Here is an 18,381-nt window from a genome sequence, read left to right on the forward strand (position 1 = left end):
AATCGGCATTGCAGTTCCCACACGAAGTTTCGGTACATGAGTGGTCACTACAATTATATTTTCCACACATGAAAACGGAACACTTATGTAACAATATAATCCCCAACTGCCAATTAACATCCAGAATACATAAAAACGTGAAAATTGCAATTGTTACGTCAAAAGTCTTGTTCAGACTTGCTTTTGAGGAGCAAACTTGGCGAAAATCACTGAAGCGAGTGGCGCAAAATGGGTTTCCCCCATGCGTTGTTCAAAAACAATAACGATTTCACATAGCTTGCGTTGCACATGCTCGATATATACCGACCATTCGAAAGAGCGCATGTAAATGAAAGAAACGCATATCTGTAATGCACGAATATAAATACGGCCAGGCAATTTCTGGGGTGGCAGCATAGCTATTTTACAATGGCTGCCACCCCAGAGATTTTTAGTGGGGAGGCCGCCACCCCTGCCACCCCGGGAATCGACGCCTTATGTTAACACATGGATATAACAAGTAAATTGGCACGCGTCATCTAAAAGGCTGCCGACACCTGCAATAGGCTATGGTTTTCCCAAAATGGCACTTGACCAAACAGTTAGACAGTTCAAAATGTATCCTGTATGTAGTTGTTGATGCATCAACGTGGTTGGCACTTTATTTTCATGGCTGTGTGCAGATTTGCTGTTCTCTTTCGTTTTGGGGCCCATCGAATGTTTGGATAAGCCCTCCTCTGTTTTCGTGGACCGTTGAGGTTAGCAAATCCGCACTCGTTAAACCACCAGCCTCCGCCACGCCTCTTAGCACAATGTTCTGTCCTGCTAAATACAAACACTGAGATTTGGAAGTCTGGTAAAACTTAAGATTTTAAATTACATCATAGAAACAAACATAAAGTACCAGTCTGTGCATAAATTTCGGCAAGGTTTGGGTCTCACTTCAGGATTAGGGCCTCAATGATCTTATTTGTTTAACTCACTGTGTTTTTCAACTGAGGCGCAGAGGTTATATTAAATCATCTTTTTGTCATTTAAAACACAATATGTTGGTAGAAAAATGGGATGTTTTTATCTATATTTTAATATAACACAAAAAAACAGAAAAAAAGAAGCCAGATACCATCAGTCCATCTCAAGATTATGTAAAAAAATGATTTACGACTTATCGTTGTCGGAGTCCGTGGTACTGAACTTCATTTTGTCGTGCACTCCATTAGGCTTAAACGCAACATCTGTCATTGCGTCCCCAGCTGTTGATGACGTGTCGTAGTTGGCGATATGCAGCTTGTATTTGGTTCCCTCAGGTCCAATCGAAAATGATCTGAAATTGAGATATTTTGACAAAAATTTGAAATTTCCCAACCGCTGCATCGTAAAAACGAGTATACGATCTAAACTTACTAAAGAAATCTACAATGTTAAACGCTCGTAAATGTTAAGCATTTACCAGCTACAGTCGTTCCACTTTTCACCAGCGATCTAGCGGTCGTGTGTCGCTAGTGTTAAAGCGTCTTTTCAACAGACCAGCAAGGATTTATTTTTGACGGTCGCTTAAACCTAATTCTAGCAAGCAATTACACTGCGTTTTAATCTAGTTCTGTGAAACACCATACTGTTGCAAAGACGCACTAAGCAATACTTCACTGCAATTAATAAAAACTGTTACCACGTGTACCTGTACAAAGCATAAGTGTGAATTCCAGATGTATTGAACAGTTCAATTCGAAGCATGCAGTTGGCGTTTTTTGTCAGTTGGTGCACCTGCTCAAGACCTGGAAAAAGTGTTTGTTAAGAAACTGAAAGTAAATTGAACCCTAAATCGTTTGGTCACAAGATTTCTGTTGTGAAAATCCTAACCAGTTTACAAGTATTTGAAATGCTCGATAGTGTGACAGAAGTTTGATTGAACTGTGGGAAGGAAAGTACAAGGATCCCAGACTATTACAAGCATAAAGCACGTTTTTGTGCAGCTGCTTTGCCCATTTCTTCTTTTTCCCACGCAAGAAGTGTCGAGTACGGCGGCATATCTTGTTACAAGCGACATGATATTTTTAAATTGTGTTGCACATTCACATAGTGCAATAAAAACAGACTTTTATAGAAGAAGCGTACAAACTCCTTCAAATGTGATCAAACGTGATAGTAATGAAGTTTATGTAAACTTTGGGTTGCATATACTTTATTTTACCGCACTTGTTAGCATATTTCCTTTCAACACGAAAAGTGCGTGAAAAAGATCGTTAAAGCTATATATTTGTAATTATTTAGGTGTCTATTCTGAATAAAGTTTGGGGTAGCCTGAAATTATTAAAGTTGATCATCATTGAAAAATTTGAGCATCCCTGCCATATGCAATAATACGCAACTTTTAAACTTACCCCACCAAAATTCACCAGATAGATTTCCAAATCCTGTTTTGTACTGTTCCCATCCTCGGGTAAAATTAACGCTGTCATCACCAATCCTTCTTTGCATTACCTGCGCGCAAATTACATAACGCACAAACGACCGGTGAACTGTATTGGACATCATAAAATCTACAGGATTCACTCGTAACAGTTATTTAGGTTTTCTCTTACCGCCCATCCATTGTCGCAAACTGTGTTGGTTCCGTCTGCGGAAACTACACGAGTGCTGTATTCGTCCAACCAGCACATCTGCTTTTCTGAAACCGAAAATAATTTGATACAGACCACTTACTTTTTAAAATACGTTGACTTTTTGAAATAAACTTCCAACTTTGTTTACTACCTGAGCTAATTTGTAGCTTTAAATACAAATAAACAGGCATTAACAAATTGAGAACACATGCCAGCATAGCAAATGTGGAAAATAATGTCACATTACGCCCAGAAGACAACAACACAGATGTGTTACGTCTCAGTCAAAGCCGGCTAATTGTACCTTGGCAATATCGACCAGCGAACCCTTTTGGACAAAGGCAGAGATATTCAGTTATTCCGTCGACGCAAGTCGAGTTGTTTTCACACCGGTTGTTGTAATCACACTCATTGAGATCACCTAATTAAAAATAAAATAAAAGTACAATTGACTTTGTCCCATTAGTGGGTTATATTTGTGTCTCAAACACACCAAATGTTGTACATACGATTAAAAGAAAAGGTATGGGAAGTAGTCCAGCAACTCTTGTCGTTTGCAGCAGCTGTTTCTCCTAAATCAGTGCGTTTGTAGAAAGTAACGAAGTTACTCTTTCCTGAAATAAATACAACGATGGCAATTTGCTTCTGATTGAAAAATAAACAAAAAGTGTTTTAAAAAAAAATAAAACACCATGATTACACTCTTTTTGTGGAAATTTTAAGGTTGTGATTTAGTACACAACATAGCTTTATTTCTGTTCCTCTATCCCCCGTAAATGACGCTTGAAGTATAAACATAGTTCTTGTATCAAAATCACGCTTTGATACATATCAGAAATTGTTTGGCCAATTATTCTATGTAAGGCTGCTGTAAACAATAGTTACCATCCATTTCTCCGGCTAGCAACGCTGCAGAACACACTGAAGAGTTTTGATGGTAAAATCCTGTTCCACAAGGGAAAACGGCAGGTGCTTTGCATTTCTTTGGGCACTGGACTTTAGTGATTGCAAATTCAGCGTTCCCGTCAGTCATGCACGTCACTAGAAGCGACGTCACGAATTTAGACTGAAGTCATGCTTTAATTACGTTTTTGTTGCGGTAGTATGCTTGGTTTAATTCTACTAATTAAATTTTTGATTGAAAACCTTTTTTTCCAGTTTTTCCGTTTTATTTTTGTATTGTTTTAAAACAAGTAAAGTTTCATAACAGTCATGCCTTCTGTTTTCAAAGACATTTTGACACCATATTTAGGATTCATAAACTCGCTCCTCTACACATTACAACATACTTCTGAACGCGTATGAAACGTTGGCTGCCGAGCAAGTTGAACTGGTAACACCATTTCGAAAGTCCCCTTTATATCGAAGCTTTCCAGATGTTTTGAAGACTTCAACCAAACCTCCTGAGTCTGAAACACAAGGGAAGAAAATGAGTTATTTCGCTAAAAATACAATCGCTACTGAAACATCATGATAAAGAACGCAGTAAATTTCCAAAAATGTTCCAACAAAACGAAAAATTACATTTTTGGGCCACTCTTAAGTCATTTTTGTCGTATCGTAATGTATCTAGTTCAAGTACACCTTGTGGCACGAAAAAACATGGGACATAGCTGCGAAAAGCTGATGTGTTTTTGCTTTTTTTTTGTTCTGAGTAAAGAAACTGGCCGGTAGCAATGTATTATAAATGATTTAAAATTGTACCATGATGTACAAAAAATTTCGTCCAAAGGTTGTGACAATTGTTACGAATTGGTGACCAAAATACTCTTAACTTTTATGCAGCAATGTAGTAATCTCGTTGAAGTTTCAAATTGTACATTCTTGACTAACAGCATTTCTCTTAGTCATTCATTATGGTAACATATAGGGGTACGGAAGAAGCTTGTACTTAACATTCAGAGATTTGTGTATTTTGCCTTAACAGCTTCATCGATGTCTTATTCAAATATAATCTGACAGTCTACGTCAGAGTAAAAATCGGGCCTGGCTTTTCGGGTCGGATTCTGAGTTAGTTTTTTTTTTCAAAAAACGGGCTTGATTCGGACCTGACTTTACGCTCTTTGTCTACTATTTTTTTTATCAAATTTAACCAGCTAAGAAACCAGTTTCTAGACCTGGCCTTATGCCAAACAGCCCTAAAACAACTTGTTCAAGACCAATTATCTATTGTGTTAATTTGTTGTCTTGTCTTTCCTGAGGCCTCAATGTATAGGCCTGTCAATCAAACTTTTTTATGTGAATAAGCGTAAACGGGCGTTAGTTGATCTTAGCGATCATCATTACATTGTGGGAAAAATCGTGTCTCGAGTCACATCGCTACAGCGATTTAAACTTACTATCAATGCGCTGATCGTGAATTGCTGCGAGGCAAATAGGACCTCGGGCGTAAACCCCGCTTCCACACAGATTGGAGTGTTTCTTCCAACAGTCAGCTGGACATACCATCTTGGTTATCGAATGCTTCAAGTCCTTGAACTTCGTGTCACATGTCACTGTAACAGATTATTATATGATTGTTACCACACTATTGTCGAAGAGCTAGCTTTCTTGTGAACTAGTTTGTTTTCGTTTAAACGAAATTATACAGTAATGTCGATCGGGTGAAAGTTAAACTTTTTTAGATCTTTAAATTCACTTCTCGGGGCAATGTATATATTACGCTTTTTGATATATTTTTTGTTAGATTTGGGCACAGTAATGCAAGTAAAGACATTTTCTACTACTTACAGAGTCATCAACCTACCTTCTAAACTCGACGCGCAGTGCACATACAATAGTATGGCAATGAAGTAAATCTTGTTTGAAATCATGTTGGGGGGTCGCCCTGGGGGCAGTTTTTTCGGATAGAGACCCTTTTTAAGTTTCGACCCCCATTTGCAACCTTACCTTGCCTCTGAGGCCACACAAACTCTACATGCAATCTGACTTAAAAGGTGCTTTGAAAAAGATTGGTAACTAATTATTGCTTGTTACATGCTGAAATATTTAATACGCATAGACAAACTATTATACACATGTTCCTCGAAAGTGCTAGTCAGTATAAGTAAGCAACCTGCACACAAATTCGATTATTGTAGTTCCTTAGGGCCGCGACCCGGTGCCGGTTTTTCAGCAGTTCGTTATCTGGGCCGTATACTTTCTCATCGAATCAAAGTTAAAATAATTTAGATGAGCTAAAAAAAATTTCATTGCTGAACATCTTTTTTTTTTGGAGGCCGGTCTGTGATAAAATTATAGTTTTAAAACGATCTGCAGTGCAAGAAATGTCGCCAACCGCTGAGATAGTTAACAACACCTATAACCGAACACTCGCGCAATCAAAATGATGTTATTGGTAGTGCAGCAAAAGTGGAAACACGCGCACTTCCGCTTATTTATTAACGTAGCACGAAGAGCCAGTACAAAAAAGTGATTTCCTTGGAATATTTGACCGTTACTGGGAGTATGCAGGTACAGCCTTGTCAAAACATGTAATTTTTCACTGAACCGTCTGCTGTAATATGTTTTGTTTTATCATACGATTGTACCTGGCTAACCCTATGAATATTGTTAATATTGTCCACCTGCACGCAAAATTGCAATCATCTTGTTTTTCAATTATTAGAAATTACAAAATTAAATCATTATTATCTATGACAGTGGTTCTCAAACTTTTTTTGTTGCGACGCCTTTGTAAAAGTTTTCTGGACTTGCGACGCACCGGCAAATACAAGTCAAAGAGGAATTTAAAACCAAGTTTAATGCCCGCCAAGTGTCGCCCCAGAAACTCACCGATTACGCACTTGCTGCATGCTGGGCTGTTTAACCTCGACGTGCATTAACGGACAGCCGCATTTTTGACATAAGTTTACGTCGATCCGCACTCTACGCAAAACGTCTTTGGACGTAGATATACGTCAACCGCACTGAAAGTGTTACTGAGTTCAGCCACCAAACGGAACTATGCTGCGACGCCCTTGGGAAATTAAAACGACGCAAAGTTTGAGAACTACTGATCTATGAAAACAATTTTCCATATTTAGCATTTAACCCTTTAACTGCCACGGGCGCATAAATGCGCATGGAGACATGCCTCGTTGTTAACAGCGACAAAAATCGTATTAGTGCGAATTTTTTTTCCAACTGGGGTGCGTTGGAAAGCTTATGCATATTGGCTTCAATTTATTTGAAAAAAATGATATGTTAGTATTTGAAAAAAATTAATTACAGTAAGGAGAAAGTGAAAATTCAGAAAAAAACAAGTTTTTTTCAAATTTTTGTTTTTGAGCCGTTTTTTGATATTTTACGCTTGACTGATTCACAGACAGCTGCTTGGAGTTGATTTCAGGGCTTTGCGTGCGTGTTGCGGCCATCTTTGTTTACAATTTGATATGTGTGCAGCTGAATTGGGCTTGAAAGTGGGTAGTTAGGGCCTGTAAATTTGACTTGATTTGCTTGAATATACAACTGTATGAGTCAGTTTAGCTTTATTATTAGTGGTGACAACAGTTATTTATCAAGAAAACAACTGTTGCAGAAGCACTTTGGCTTTGGAAGTTGGTGCTTGCTGACCTATATTATGATTGTATCTGGCCCACAAATGCATTTACATTTGTCAAATGATGAGGAGATGTGGCCTCACGAATGGACAACAAATACAGAAGAATCAATGCAAAGTACCTTGGGAAGGCTTGAAATTGTGTTTTTTCTGCAAACTTATATGCACTGTGTATACAAATTTTACATGTTGTGGTGTAATAATACATAATAAACATTCCATTTAAAAAAAACTTATGAATGCATTATGTGTGTACAGCTGGTTGGTAAACATTATAATAAGTCAGTGAAATGTCAAATTAGCCAATAAATATTATTGAAAACAAGTTCCATACCCTCAAAAACATTAATTTTATTATTTAATACTGTAAAATAACAAACTGAAATTAATGATTATGACGTCATGAGCTAATTAATGACGTAATCAAAATAACACAGATAAAATTTTGTAACGAAGTGTTTGTAAAACAACTTGTAACTAATAATTGTAACGAAAAACATCAATAAACTGCAATTTCATGAAAAAATAGAATTAAAATGACGTCATTTCATAGGTGATGACGTCATCGAAAATTTTTTTATCTTAAAATTGTAGAAAATTATATACCCAACAACTTTCCCAGAGAAAGTTTTTGCCTATCTTCTATCGATTTTGCATAAAACCTAAATGAGCAAGAGCATGTCTAAACATCATTTTTTGTCAAAACAAATTCGGCAGTTAAAGGGTTAAAGGCAAAAATAGTAGCTACTTTGCATTTAAGAACAGACTAAAAGCTCAATGTTGCGTGCTGAGTTTAACATTCCTCTCCGTGTTTCCTCACAAGACATTGCGGTCAGTTTGGGTCATAAAAGGGACAAAGAAAACAAATAGGTTATTTTTTTCTTCCCTGGAGTTTGTCCACCCCTATTTGCCATGAAATGTTTATAGGATTTAGAAAAAATGTTCACAGCTCTTAGAGATAGTCAAATAAATGTGCCGCATGTTTCATTTGACTGAATATAGCCTCAGTGGTTACAATGTTAGCATCAAAACTGTTTTTCGTGTTTTCATTTGAAATATTTTCAAACAATGTCCAAATTGGATGAAGTTTAGACAGTTGGTGCAACATGGAATTGTAGAGTGTTAATTGTTGTGCTGCACTCTGTACCCCCATTTACCCGACAATAGCCCCCAAAATAGCTGAATTAGATTTATATGTTTAAATTGGTAAGTTTTGTTATTAGTTTCAGATTTGTTGTATATCATTACTATGAACAAGGCTTTGTGTGATGTGGTTTGTGTATTGCGACATCACATTGAAAATAGGATTTGCGTACGCAAATAGGCCAGACACGTGTCATCTGGCCTATCGGCACCTTATTATGAATACTATCCTGTATTTACATTTTCCCTACATTAATTTTATTAGAATCCGCTTGTGCTAAAGACTAAAACTTTATCCATTTAAAATTAACTCAACCTTTTATTCAATAGACGCATTGACCATACACAGTGCTGGATTAACCTATAAGCAGTATAAGCACGTGCTTAGGGCATCAAGTAATGGTTTCTGGGTAAATTATTAAACCTAACAAAAAACTACAACTATATTCAAAATGTAATGAAAATGAATAATTTCTCTTTATAAATCGAGAAAATCAAATATAATAACTGACAAAAGGGATTGATTGCGTGCTATATGACCTAACAACGTTGCGTTGTTCTGTCTGTTAAAACCTAAAACAGTCAAGACTCATGGGTGCCCAACCCGTCGATCGCGATCTCTAAAAACGCATTACAAAACAAGTATTTTCAACACACCAAAACCACCGGGCGACGTGGTCGCACTGTCGGTGTGTCTAAGAAGAAGTAAACAATGACCTTCTTTAACATGAAAAATTGCTGCAACTTTACAAATTGTGCGGCAGGTTACTCTACAAATAGAGAATGTTGCCCTACATATATGACTTTATTGTGAAAGTTATTCATTAGGATTTGTTAATGTGTTCATACCACAAACACTCAGTCGACGCTTTACGTCGCAAAAGTAATAGTTACGTCACAAAAATAAAAGTAACAGTAGTAATGGCTACTTTGTGCTGGTACTTTTTCTATTATCAAGATTAGCATTGGATAAATTATAAAAAAATAAGTTCAATGAGTTAAAAGTCACACTCAAACCACGATAAAAAACGTAAAACAGGGCTCGGAAAATGCTAGTTTTCCTTTGGTAATACACGCATAGTCTTGCATTATCTTGTTAGTTTGTATTGGAATGGTAGATCCCGAGAGTTGGACTACCTCAAACGACTATAAGTTATAGTCTATACCAGTGGTTCTTAACCTTTTTGGGATAGTTTCCCACTAAAGCCGATCACCAAGTTCGAATTTCCCCCTCTGTTTTTTTTTCATAAAGATGTTTTGTGGTCGACGTAAACAAAAAAATGATTTGATTGAAATACTTTTGTGAAGCAATTTGGTTGGGACCATATAGGCTTACTGCAATGTTATTTAGTTTGAATAGTGCTACCGTGAGAGAGCAAAAGTGTGTGGGATATTGAAATGTCCTTTCTGTTGCATTACTCATCTTTTGATCAAAATCAACAAAGGGAAGGCATTTATTCGCGCACAATAACAAAAGCATTGATATTTTAGACATGTCTGTGATGTTACAAATGACCTTCTAACATTAGGTGAAATTAATCTTACATGATGTTGCAAAAAATGTATTAAATTAACTTTAACAGTTAGTTCAAGGCCGGATTCGACGGAGGGCTGGAGTGTGGTTACTCCCGACTTACAAAATTTCCCTCTGAATGCAACAAATTTCCCACTAGTGGGAAATTTCCCACCGGTTAAGAACCACCGGTCTATACCCTTAGTGTATATTTTGTTAAAATCGAAATTTCGGTGAATAATTTTGTTTTTACGTATATATTTCGAATTAACAATGGTGTAAGGGGCACCAAATTGTTTTAGTGCTTAGGGCCTCTAATGGTGTTAATCCGGCCCTGACCATACATTATTATAATACCCGAAGTTACGATTTGCCATGCGTCAGTATATGTCAACATGCTGCCAAGGGAGCGACTGAGCAATACGCAAATGTATTACTTGCAATAAAATGTCGATGAGTTCTGTCATTTAACCTTTGACGTAATTACTTGCAGATTAGTTGAGGGACTTTGTCTGTGACAGCTCTTCAGTGTTATAAGTGACACTAGTGTTTTGGGTGGTTGGACGGATTGCACCTTGCAGGCTAATATCAGATAATAACATTTTGCTCTGTTTTCGGATACTATTGACAAACATAATGTTTCATCCCTTCATAAAAATATTTAACGAAGGAAAGCACGAAAATAAGTTATTTCTTCAGTTCACATCTGAGGGAAAACCCCACATTTTTGCTCGGTAATTTCTCTAAAACTTACGATAAGTCACAAATGTAGTTCTCGTGGCAAAACTATATCTAGAGTTTTGTCATAAAAAATTAAAATCGTATCGTTTTTTGTTTGTTTTTGGGACATCGACATTGTGCGCTAGTTTCATTCTGGTCTATATTAGACTCAAACTATGGTTGGACATGCAAAGAGACTGCTGAGTGGTGAGTCTAGCTTGCTCCCTGCGCTGAGCGAGTCTGTCTTGTTTGATATACTGGACGGTCTGTAGTTTTGGTGCAACCACGTGCTTTAAAATAGTTTTAAATATTGACTGAGTCCAGATGTTTACCTTAATTTTATCTTCAGGGCATGAATCTGTTAGGAACCATAATTAGTATTTGTGTTTTACCAGAAATGTTGAAGCTGGCACTTACTGGTTGGATTTTCCTATTAGTTTCATAGTGCAAGGTGTATCTTACATTTGGGTTGTTAATTTTTGTTAAATGCTAAATATGTTTTGATTGGTTTAAAGTTTGTTATATATAAATATAGTTCTAACCAGCAGAAGCAGAACTTACATTTCTGGTATTTTCTGGTACATATTATGAAGTTGTGTGCTGTATTAAACTCTATAGCACAAAATTTACACACACTTAATAATATTTGTAGAGTTTATGTTGAATGAACATAATTATATCTCTATGTTTTGCAGTAGTTGATTGTTAAAATATGGTTTGTGGGCAGGGAGCAATGGACCAAGTATCTTTTTTCAGTTCTCTAAAGTGATTTTATACATCAAATCTAAAATCTCTATTTCTGCTTATTTCTGTAATGTGAACATTTTAACTATTTCTAAGCAATTCCAACAAATTTAAAGCTTTAAAAAAAACTAAAATACTGCCAGCGCATCAAAAACTTTAGTGACTCTAGGTGACATTGGTTAGAGAACAGCCCGATTGTTAATAGTCTAACTGTAAAAAACCAGCTCTTCATTTGCTCACTTTGCTTGATACAAACCTATATCTATAGCAGGGCTTCTCAAACTGTGGGTCCAATTTGGACCCCAATTGAGGTCGCGTAATATGATTTTGGGGTCGCAAAACATTATGGGTTATTATGTCAATCACAGTAAATAGTATACGAGCATACATTTATTGTTTAAACATCATTCCCGTCTATTTAAACTGCTCTAAACAAATTTTGTAGAACTTCAAATAGTATTGCCAGCCTAGTAGCCATATGCGCAAGACTTTTTTATGCCTATTGTGCGCAAACAATGCGAAAAAGCAGATACCACAAAGCATCACAATATAGTTTATTACGTCATACAAACTAAGACTGTCATTCTGTGTAACAAGTCAGAAAATAATTTAGGCTTTTTAGGTACTATGAGATGGTATAAATAAATAAATAAGTATATTTCTTTACAGAATACCCATCAAGGGGTCGCGTAGAAATTTCTGTTTCAAAATGGGGTCGCAGAGCAAGAAAGTTTGAGTAGCCCTGATCTATAGTATATGAAACAGTAAATTGAAGGTTAACAGTTTGTTTTGTGTTTTTTTTGTACAAAAAAATCATGTTACAAAGTTATGAGCATAACATTTGTTTGTAGGTTTTCTTTGTAACTGCTGAATCTACTCCAGTCTTACGTAGGTGGAGGGCTTCTTGGTGTCTTCTGTCAAGGTTGGTGTTCATTCTTGTCATAATAGGTCTAAAGTAGAGCTGTACTGAATATTTGGTTTGCCATATTTATTCGGTCGAATTGATCATTTCTGCTAAGATTTGGTTTGGGCCAAATAATTTGTTGCGATTCAGCCGAAACTGAATCCTTGAACGCACATTCAAAGCATAAACAGGTCTTTTTTTGCTCAGTAAGGTACCATGCAATCTTTTAACTACCCCATAACGAAAATCACTAATTTTTTATATTTTTTAAAACATTATCGTTTTTCTACTGTAGACAAAAAATCAGTAATTTATTGGCAGGTTAGCAATTATGCTTGAAGCTACTTTAAACTCCACAGAACTGAAATAAGGACGAAACACAACTATTCTTCACTTATTGCCTGGTAGATAAACTTATGTTTTCATGACAAATGCATACCGTACGACTGCACATGACGTCATGAATAATTCGATTGATTAGTCCAAATTTATTCGGCAAAACAGCCGAACATATTTGGTTTCGGCCGAATCTAAATTTTTTTGATTGGGTTCATCACTAGTCTAAACTGCCTAAAATTGTGTTATTTATTAATCCCACTACTATATGGCTTAAATTTTATTGTAAATTTGGTTGTTGCTTCTGTTCATACAGTTTGTCTGACCCTTTCACAGGTGATTGAAATAGTCATGTACATATGCCATATATTTTGTTTGACATGATTTTTCCAGTCATTATCTTGTTAGCTCTTCAAAACGGGTCAACAAATAAAAACAGTTGTAGGGTACTTGATGCACCAAAATTTCTATTAGCCTGATGGCCGAACATGTTATTAAGTTGATATTTTGTTTTTAACCCAAACTTTTCCAAAAATCAGCTAAAAACAAACTCTTTGGGGGGGTTAAGAACCAAGAGCCTAAACTTTCAATGCCGCCAATCCAAAAAACGCATATATAACCCAGTTTGCATCCACGAGCTTTGAATGTCATGCCTTAAGGTCATTTGCATTACCGCACTAGATTCAGTTGAAAACTTACACAATAAAGAAGGTTTTAGGTTCAACTTTGGGCCTCACTTTGTAAGCATCTATTTAAGTTTTGTAACATTGCAAAATCTTGGTTGGCCAGGGAATCTCCCATAAACCTTCTCAACAAGAATTATTTAAAACAGCTGTACTTGTGCAAAGTGCAATAGAAGTTTTTGACATTGTTGGTTAGTGTAATTCATTTTGTCTCTTTTTTAACAGTCAGACATTGACAATAAACATTTTAAAGTTGTACAGACACAAGCCCAACTAATGTCACGTGGACAGTTTCGTTGTTCAACATAACATTGGGTGATAAAATGCTGGAAATTCAAAATGCTTTCACCCTCCGGCCGTTGGCCTCAACAACATTGAATCCTTCATGTGAGTAAATTGTGTTGATTGTTTTTTGACCTATTTCTCAAATGCCTGCTAGCTTCCTTGCCTGAGTCTTATTAATAAACATTGATTGTGGTGTAGGTGGTTTGAAAATGTCTGATTGCATAATTATGGCCCCCCTTCCCTGAAGGGGAGGCATCTTGATTTCACTCATTTTTTTTCTTTTTTCTCTGGTGAAGTTTGTCCATGCACCTTTGGTATAAAATCTTTGGTGGATTTGGATGAAACTTTCATAGGTAGTAGAGAGGGGTTTTAACTGCCTTATGACATCAGAAGTATTAACAAATGTTGCTAATAACACCTCTAGTGGTCAGAATTTTAAACATCGGTCTAAAAAAAAATTACACAACTGTTAATTGGGTCATTGTAGTTTTACATTTTATACTTTTGGGTGTTGAACCCCATCAGTTACCTCACTAACCTCCTAAAATGAGTGAGTTTTTTAAACAGTGTCAGATTTAAATGAAAATTGGACAGCTTATAGAATTTGTCATTTATAGCTGTTGTTGTTTTGTTTAACCCTGAAACCCCAATATTTATCCCTCTAGCCCCCTAAATAGTGAGTTTATAAACAGTTGCGGAATTGTCTGAAATTTGTATAGCTTGTAGAATTTGCCATGTATAGGTATTAGTTGTTGTGTTGTACCCTGTAGCCTCACCATATACCCTATTACCCCTAAAATGGGTGAAATTGGTAAACAATTTTAAAATTGGATGAAAATTGATCATTTGTTAGATTATGCTATTTTTAGGTGTCATTAGTCTAACCCAGGGGTGGGCAAACTTTTCAGTGAAAGGGCCGCATTCAAAAGTTTTTAATCTTATGGGACCGCATAGTATTTCACCAACGGCCGCCAATGGCTTGCTTGTTTTTTGTTTCAAAATAACTGGAAGAATTAGGTTTATATCATATAAATATACCATTCAAGGTCTTCTAAACGCTCAGATTAATAATTTCCAACTTGATGAATTAGTTTAGCTGAAAGGAGCTAACTGTTTATGACGTCATAAACTGTATTGTGACGATTCCGGTGCCTGTTTTTTCGCATTGTTTGCACACAAGCGGATAAAAAGTCTGGCGCATATGGTTCCTGGGCTGGTAATCTTTTTCAAATCCTCACGAAATCCGTTTTAGCAGTTTGAAAATCAAAATATTTGGCAAAATAGTTTTAGTTACGATACGGTCGCCAGTACATGTATTTTAAAATACATGGCCACGGCCGCCCTAACTCGTCTCCGCGGCCGCATGTGGCTTTACGGCCGGCGGGCCGCATAAACTCCTTTGCCGGGCCGCATGCGGCCCGCGGGCCGTAGTTTGCCCACCCCTGGTCTAACCCAACAGCTTTAACATTTACCCCACCAGCACCCTAAAATGGGTGAGTTCGTTTAAACATTGTCGGAATTACATGAAAATTGGAGAGCTTGTAAAATGTTCTTTTTATAGGTTTCGATTGTTATGTTTTATTATATTTTGCCAGTATTTATTCCTTTATTATAGAAACAGAACATTAAATAGGACAAACTTCAAACAATGTTTGTGTAGTTTAAGAACTACTGCTATAGCCTATCATTTGTGTAAAAAAAACATTATTTGCATCTGGTGAATCTTGGTCACATGGATATCACCTGATACAGGCAGTAAACCAAAACATTGAGGTTTTGTGGAAGTATCACAATCCATCAAATCTGACATTGTACTTACGTATTTATTGGCAACGTGTAGAAGTCACTTCTAAAATTATCGTTGCTAGACCTCTAGTTTGTAACTTTTTTGTCAAATTTATTTTATTATTTGTGAACATTTTTTTTGCAATAGATTGTTCTTCACCACAACTTTCAAGTGATTTTAACTTTAAGTGAAACCCCATGTGGATTTGGGTGTGCCGGAATTTTTTCTTGTGCAACACCTGCATACACTGGTGGTGCTGTTGGAGTTTGTCTGGCGGATGCAACATGGAGTGTACAACCTACATCAACTATATGCAAAAAAAGTAGGTTGAGTTTACTATAGTTGGATCCGAATACTGTAGTATCTTTGTCTGTTCCTTTTATACAAAGACATTTCCTCACACTTTGCAAATAAACAAGCAACCTTGCATCACAGCATACAATAGTGTAAGTCGGTGTGGGCCAAGACTGAGAGGATAGAGGTCCACACTAAGGTTTCGTGAGTACTTGGTGGGCTTCAAAAAGGGGATTGGTGTTGTTTTGTGTTTAACTTAGTAACACTGAATTTACTGTTCTAATGGATTCCATGTTTTGAGACCCAAATAATATTGAAAACATAAATGTGTGTATATCAGCATTAGGTTACCTCACAATCAACACATATTGCTGTGCAAATTGGTAATTAGCAACTTATTTGGGCATTGACCATGCAATCCAGTAATGCTATTTTTGGTTGGACAAGTGTAAAAAGCATGTGTTGTGTTTAACAATTGCACCATGTTGAATCATCCATTGGTTGCTTCATCAGGAAGAATAATATATATTTTTTAAAATTTAAGGGTTATTTTTTTACTCTTTTTCCCTGCTACAAACCTTTTGCTGCACTAAGACTGACAGGCTGTTTTTTGCTTTCTGTTGTAAGTCATATTTTAAAGATCAATACTAAAGTGTTTACAATATTTTTCTGCTCACCTTTTTTTGTGAGCATCAATGCGATCTTCTTGTTTGCATCTTCGTATTTGTTGATTTTTAAGTTTTTTTTCTTAAATTCAGTTTTAAATTAAAATTTGGTTTTTAGTCGGTTGGTTGTATATAACCTGACTAACTAAGTTTTTTAATTTAAGTAAGTTTTTAAACTTTTTAATTTATAATTTAAAGTTATTTCTGTTTCAGTTGCAACAACAACCCATCTACTTTCAACTACTAGTGGTGGAATTTCAGGTGAGCAATTGTGAAAGTAAAATTGAACAAAACATTTGTTGCAATAAAAAAAAAATATTAAATTAGACACAAGATAAATTCCTACACGTTGCCATATGGTGGTGAATGCTTGGTGCCCGGCTGATTCAGTATTACGCCTTCAATTGGCCTGGCGCTCAAATTCCGCGTTTTTTTTGGTCATAAGTCGTTTTACAGCAAAAATACTAGACTATTGCAAGTGTTAAAATAGGGCACATCTAGACAAATAGCGGGGAGTCCAACATTGCAACTCCAGTCGCTACACCGCCATCATATTGGTCCTTAGTTTCGATCGGAGCAAATGTCCAGCAGCGTAATTCTCCAACATCTTGTCACCGCAGGCAAGGTAGACTACGTATATTCCTAATTCCGAAATAACTTCTTCCTTCGTGGCGGTTCCCCCACATATTGCATAGTTCGGAGTCGGTTTTGGATTGATAAGGTCCATGAGGATGTAGGCACTCCGTCAGCTGTCGTTTTCTATTTCTCTCAACAGTTTTGCAATATCTTCAGGGCTGATCCCAGTTGTGAATTTATGTTCATCTTAATTGATTTCTTTTGGTTCATGGGTTCAACAACTCTAATCTAAACCACAAGTAAAATTCAAGCAAATATAATAACTAAATAACTAACAAATAATATTATAATAGCTAAAATGCAGTATAGCATGTATTATTAGCATGTTTTAAATGGCAAATTATGAATGTTACAATTACTTTTATAATTTTCACTTATTTTTTTCTAATTCCTGCATTTCTTGTTTTAGTCATTAGGTTTTTGTGGAATCGACCACTTTTACATTTCAACAAGTACTATTGTCATCGTCAGGTTATAAGAAATAAAAGCGACAGAAGGCACACAACAGGGTGACCCACAAAGGTAAAAAAAGGCGACACGAAGTTAAAATGTAAAAGCAATTAAACGGAGATAAAATAAGAATGCACGCGGAAAGGGTGCAAACGAGTGTACCCGAGGCAAAGCACGACCGCTAGATATTGGATAAGTAAAGTGGTGTTGATTCCTGGTCTTTGTTTAATTCCGGGTTATATTGTTGTATGTATGACCACTGTTGATCATGATTATCACTTTCTATTTCATCAACTTAAATCTTTAGTCATTCTTTATGGAAAAGGATTTGTGGTAATAAATTTTGCACTAAAATTATTCCTTTTTAAGTAATGTTATAATTGCCAATTATTGTCAAGTCTTTACCAAACTGTTTAACTGGACAAAATAAGGTTTTGTTTGTTTTAATATATTGCACTAAAATTTACATTGCAAATATTCATTATGCACTAAATTTTAACATGATTTTTTTTGCTTATTTAATCGTACATGCTCATACTTCCACTGTACTACTTTATTGATTTGCTGGATATTGGTTTTGGTACAATAACTGTGTCCTAAATATTATTCATTACAAGCTTTGATTTTATTTGATACTTTTTTATCAATTCATTATTTGCATTTAGAACTTTTGTGCATCTAAATCTGTGTTTTTTGACCTATTGACCAGTGCAGAAATTTTAACTTATCATGACACAGATTATATTTGGTTTTACTGTCATTTTTATTTTGAAAAAGTGTACAATCAGTCATTTTTGTTGCGAATGTGACACTTTTGAACCTCACTGTTGTTATAAAGTTCATTTTTTTCTTATTACAAGTGCAATAAGAAGCATGTTTTTCAGTAACACTGTATTATGCAGAACTTAAGCTAAATAATATGGTTCTAATCAACTTAGGCAGAATAATATATATTTTATTTTTGTATTTATCTTTAAGTTTATTTAGTTTCTGCAGATATTTAAACAAGTTTTTTGAGGACTTTCAAAAACACAAACTTGTATCTAAATCAAACTCATAATGATCTCATACCATGCTTCCTTCCCTCATCACACATGTTT

At 35.9% G+C, this 18,381-nt stretch overlaps 2 protein-coding genes across 6 annotated transcripts; one reads left to right on the top strand and one right to left on the bottom strand.

The window, feature by feature from the left end:
• Positions 1-27: 27 nt before the first annotated feature.
• On the bottom strand, positions 28-2,856 carry LOC145213916 (fibrinogen-like protein A). 2 transcript variants are annotated; one of them, XM_080082324.1, is made up of 5 exons: positions 2,562-2,856; positions 2,361-2,460; positions 1,658-1,754; positions 1,142-1,303; positions 28-801 (listed from the first exon to the last, which is right to left on the bottom strand). In XM_080082324.1, exons 1-5 carry the CDS (start codon positions 2,637-2,639, stop codon positions 624-626), a joined length of 615 nt encoding a protein of 204 aa, XP_079938450.1. In that variant the 5' UTR covers positions 2,640-2,856; the 3' UTR covers positions 28-623. The 2 variants fall into 2 exon arrangements, with proteins under 2 accessions (XP_079938450.1, XP_079938449.1); XM_080082323.1 differs by having other exon boundaries at positions 28-804; positions 2,562-2,855.
• A 7,670-nt stretch (positions 2,857-10,526) lies between these two features.
• On the top strand, positions 10,527-18,155 carry LOC145214917 (uncharacterized). Of its 4 annotated transcripts, XM_080083542.1 has the most exons (7): positions 10,527-10,705; positions 12,094-12,164; positions 13,419-13,552; positions 15,425-15,558; positions 16,409-16,456; positions 17,241-17,261; positions 17,536-18,155. In XM_080083542.1, the coding sequence occupies exons 3-7, from the start codon at positions 13,489-13,491 to the stop codon at positions 17,545-17,547; spliced, it is 279 nt and encodes a 92-aa protein (XP_079939668.1). In that variant the 5' UTR covers positions 10,527-10,705; positions 12,094-12,164; positions 13,419-13,488; the 3' UTR covers positions 17,548-18,155. The 4 variants fall into 4 exon arrangements, with proteins under 4 accessions (XP_079939668.1, XP_079939665.1, XP_079939667.1 ...); XM_080083539.1 differs by having other exon boundaries at positions 17,241-18,155; XM_080083541.1 differs by lacking the exon at positions 17,241-17,261 and having other exon boundaries at positions 17,303-18,155.
• Positions 18,156-18,381: the final 226 nt, after the last annotated feature.

Source organism: Phallusia mammillata, chromosome 2, assembly GCF_965637545.1.
Source record: "Phallusia mammillata chromosome 2, kaPhaMamm4.hap1.1, whole genome shotgun sequence".
Lineage (NCBI taxonomy): Eukaryota > Metazoa > Chordata > Ascidiacea > Phlebobranchia > Ascidiidae > Phallusia > Phallusia mammillata.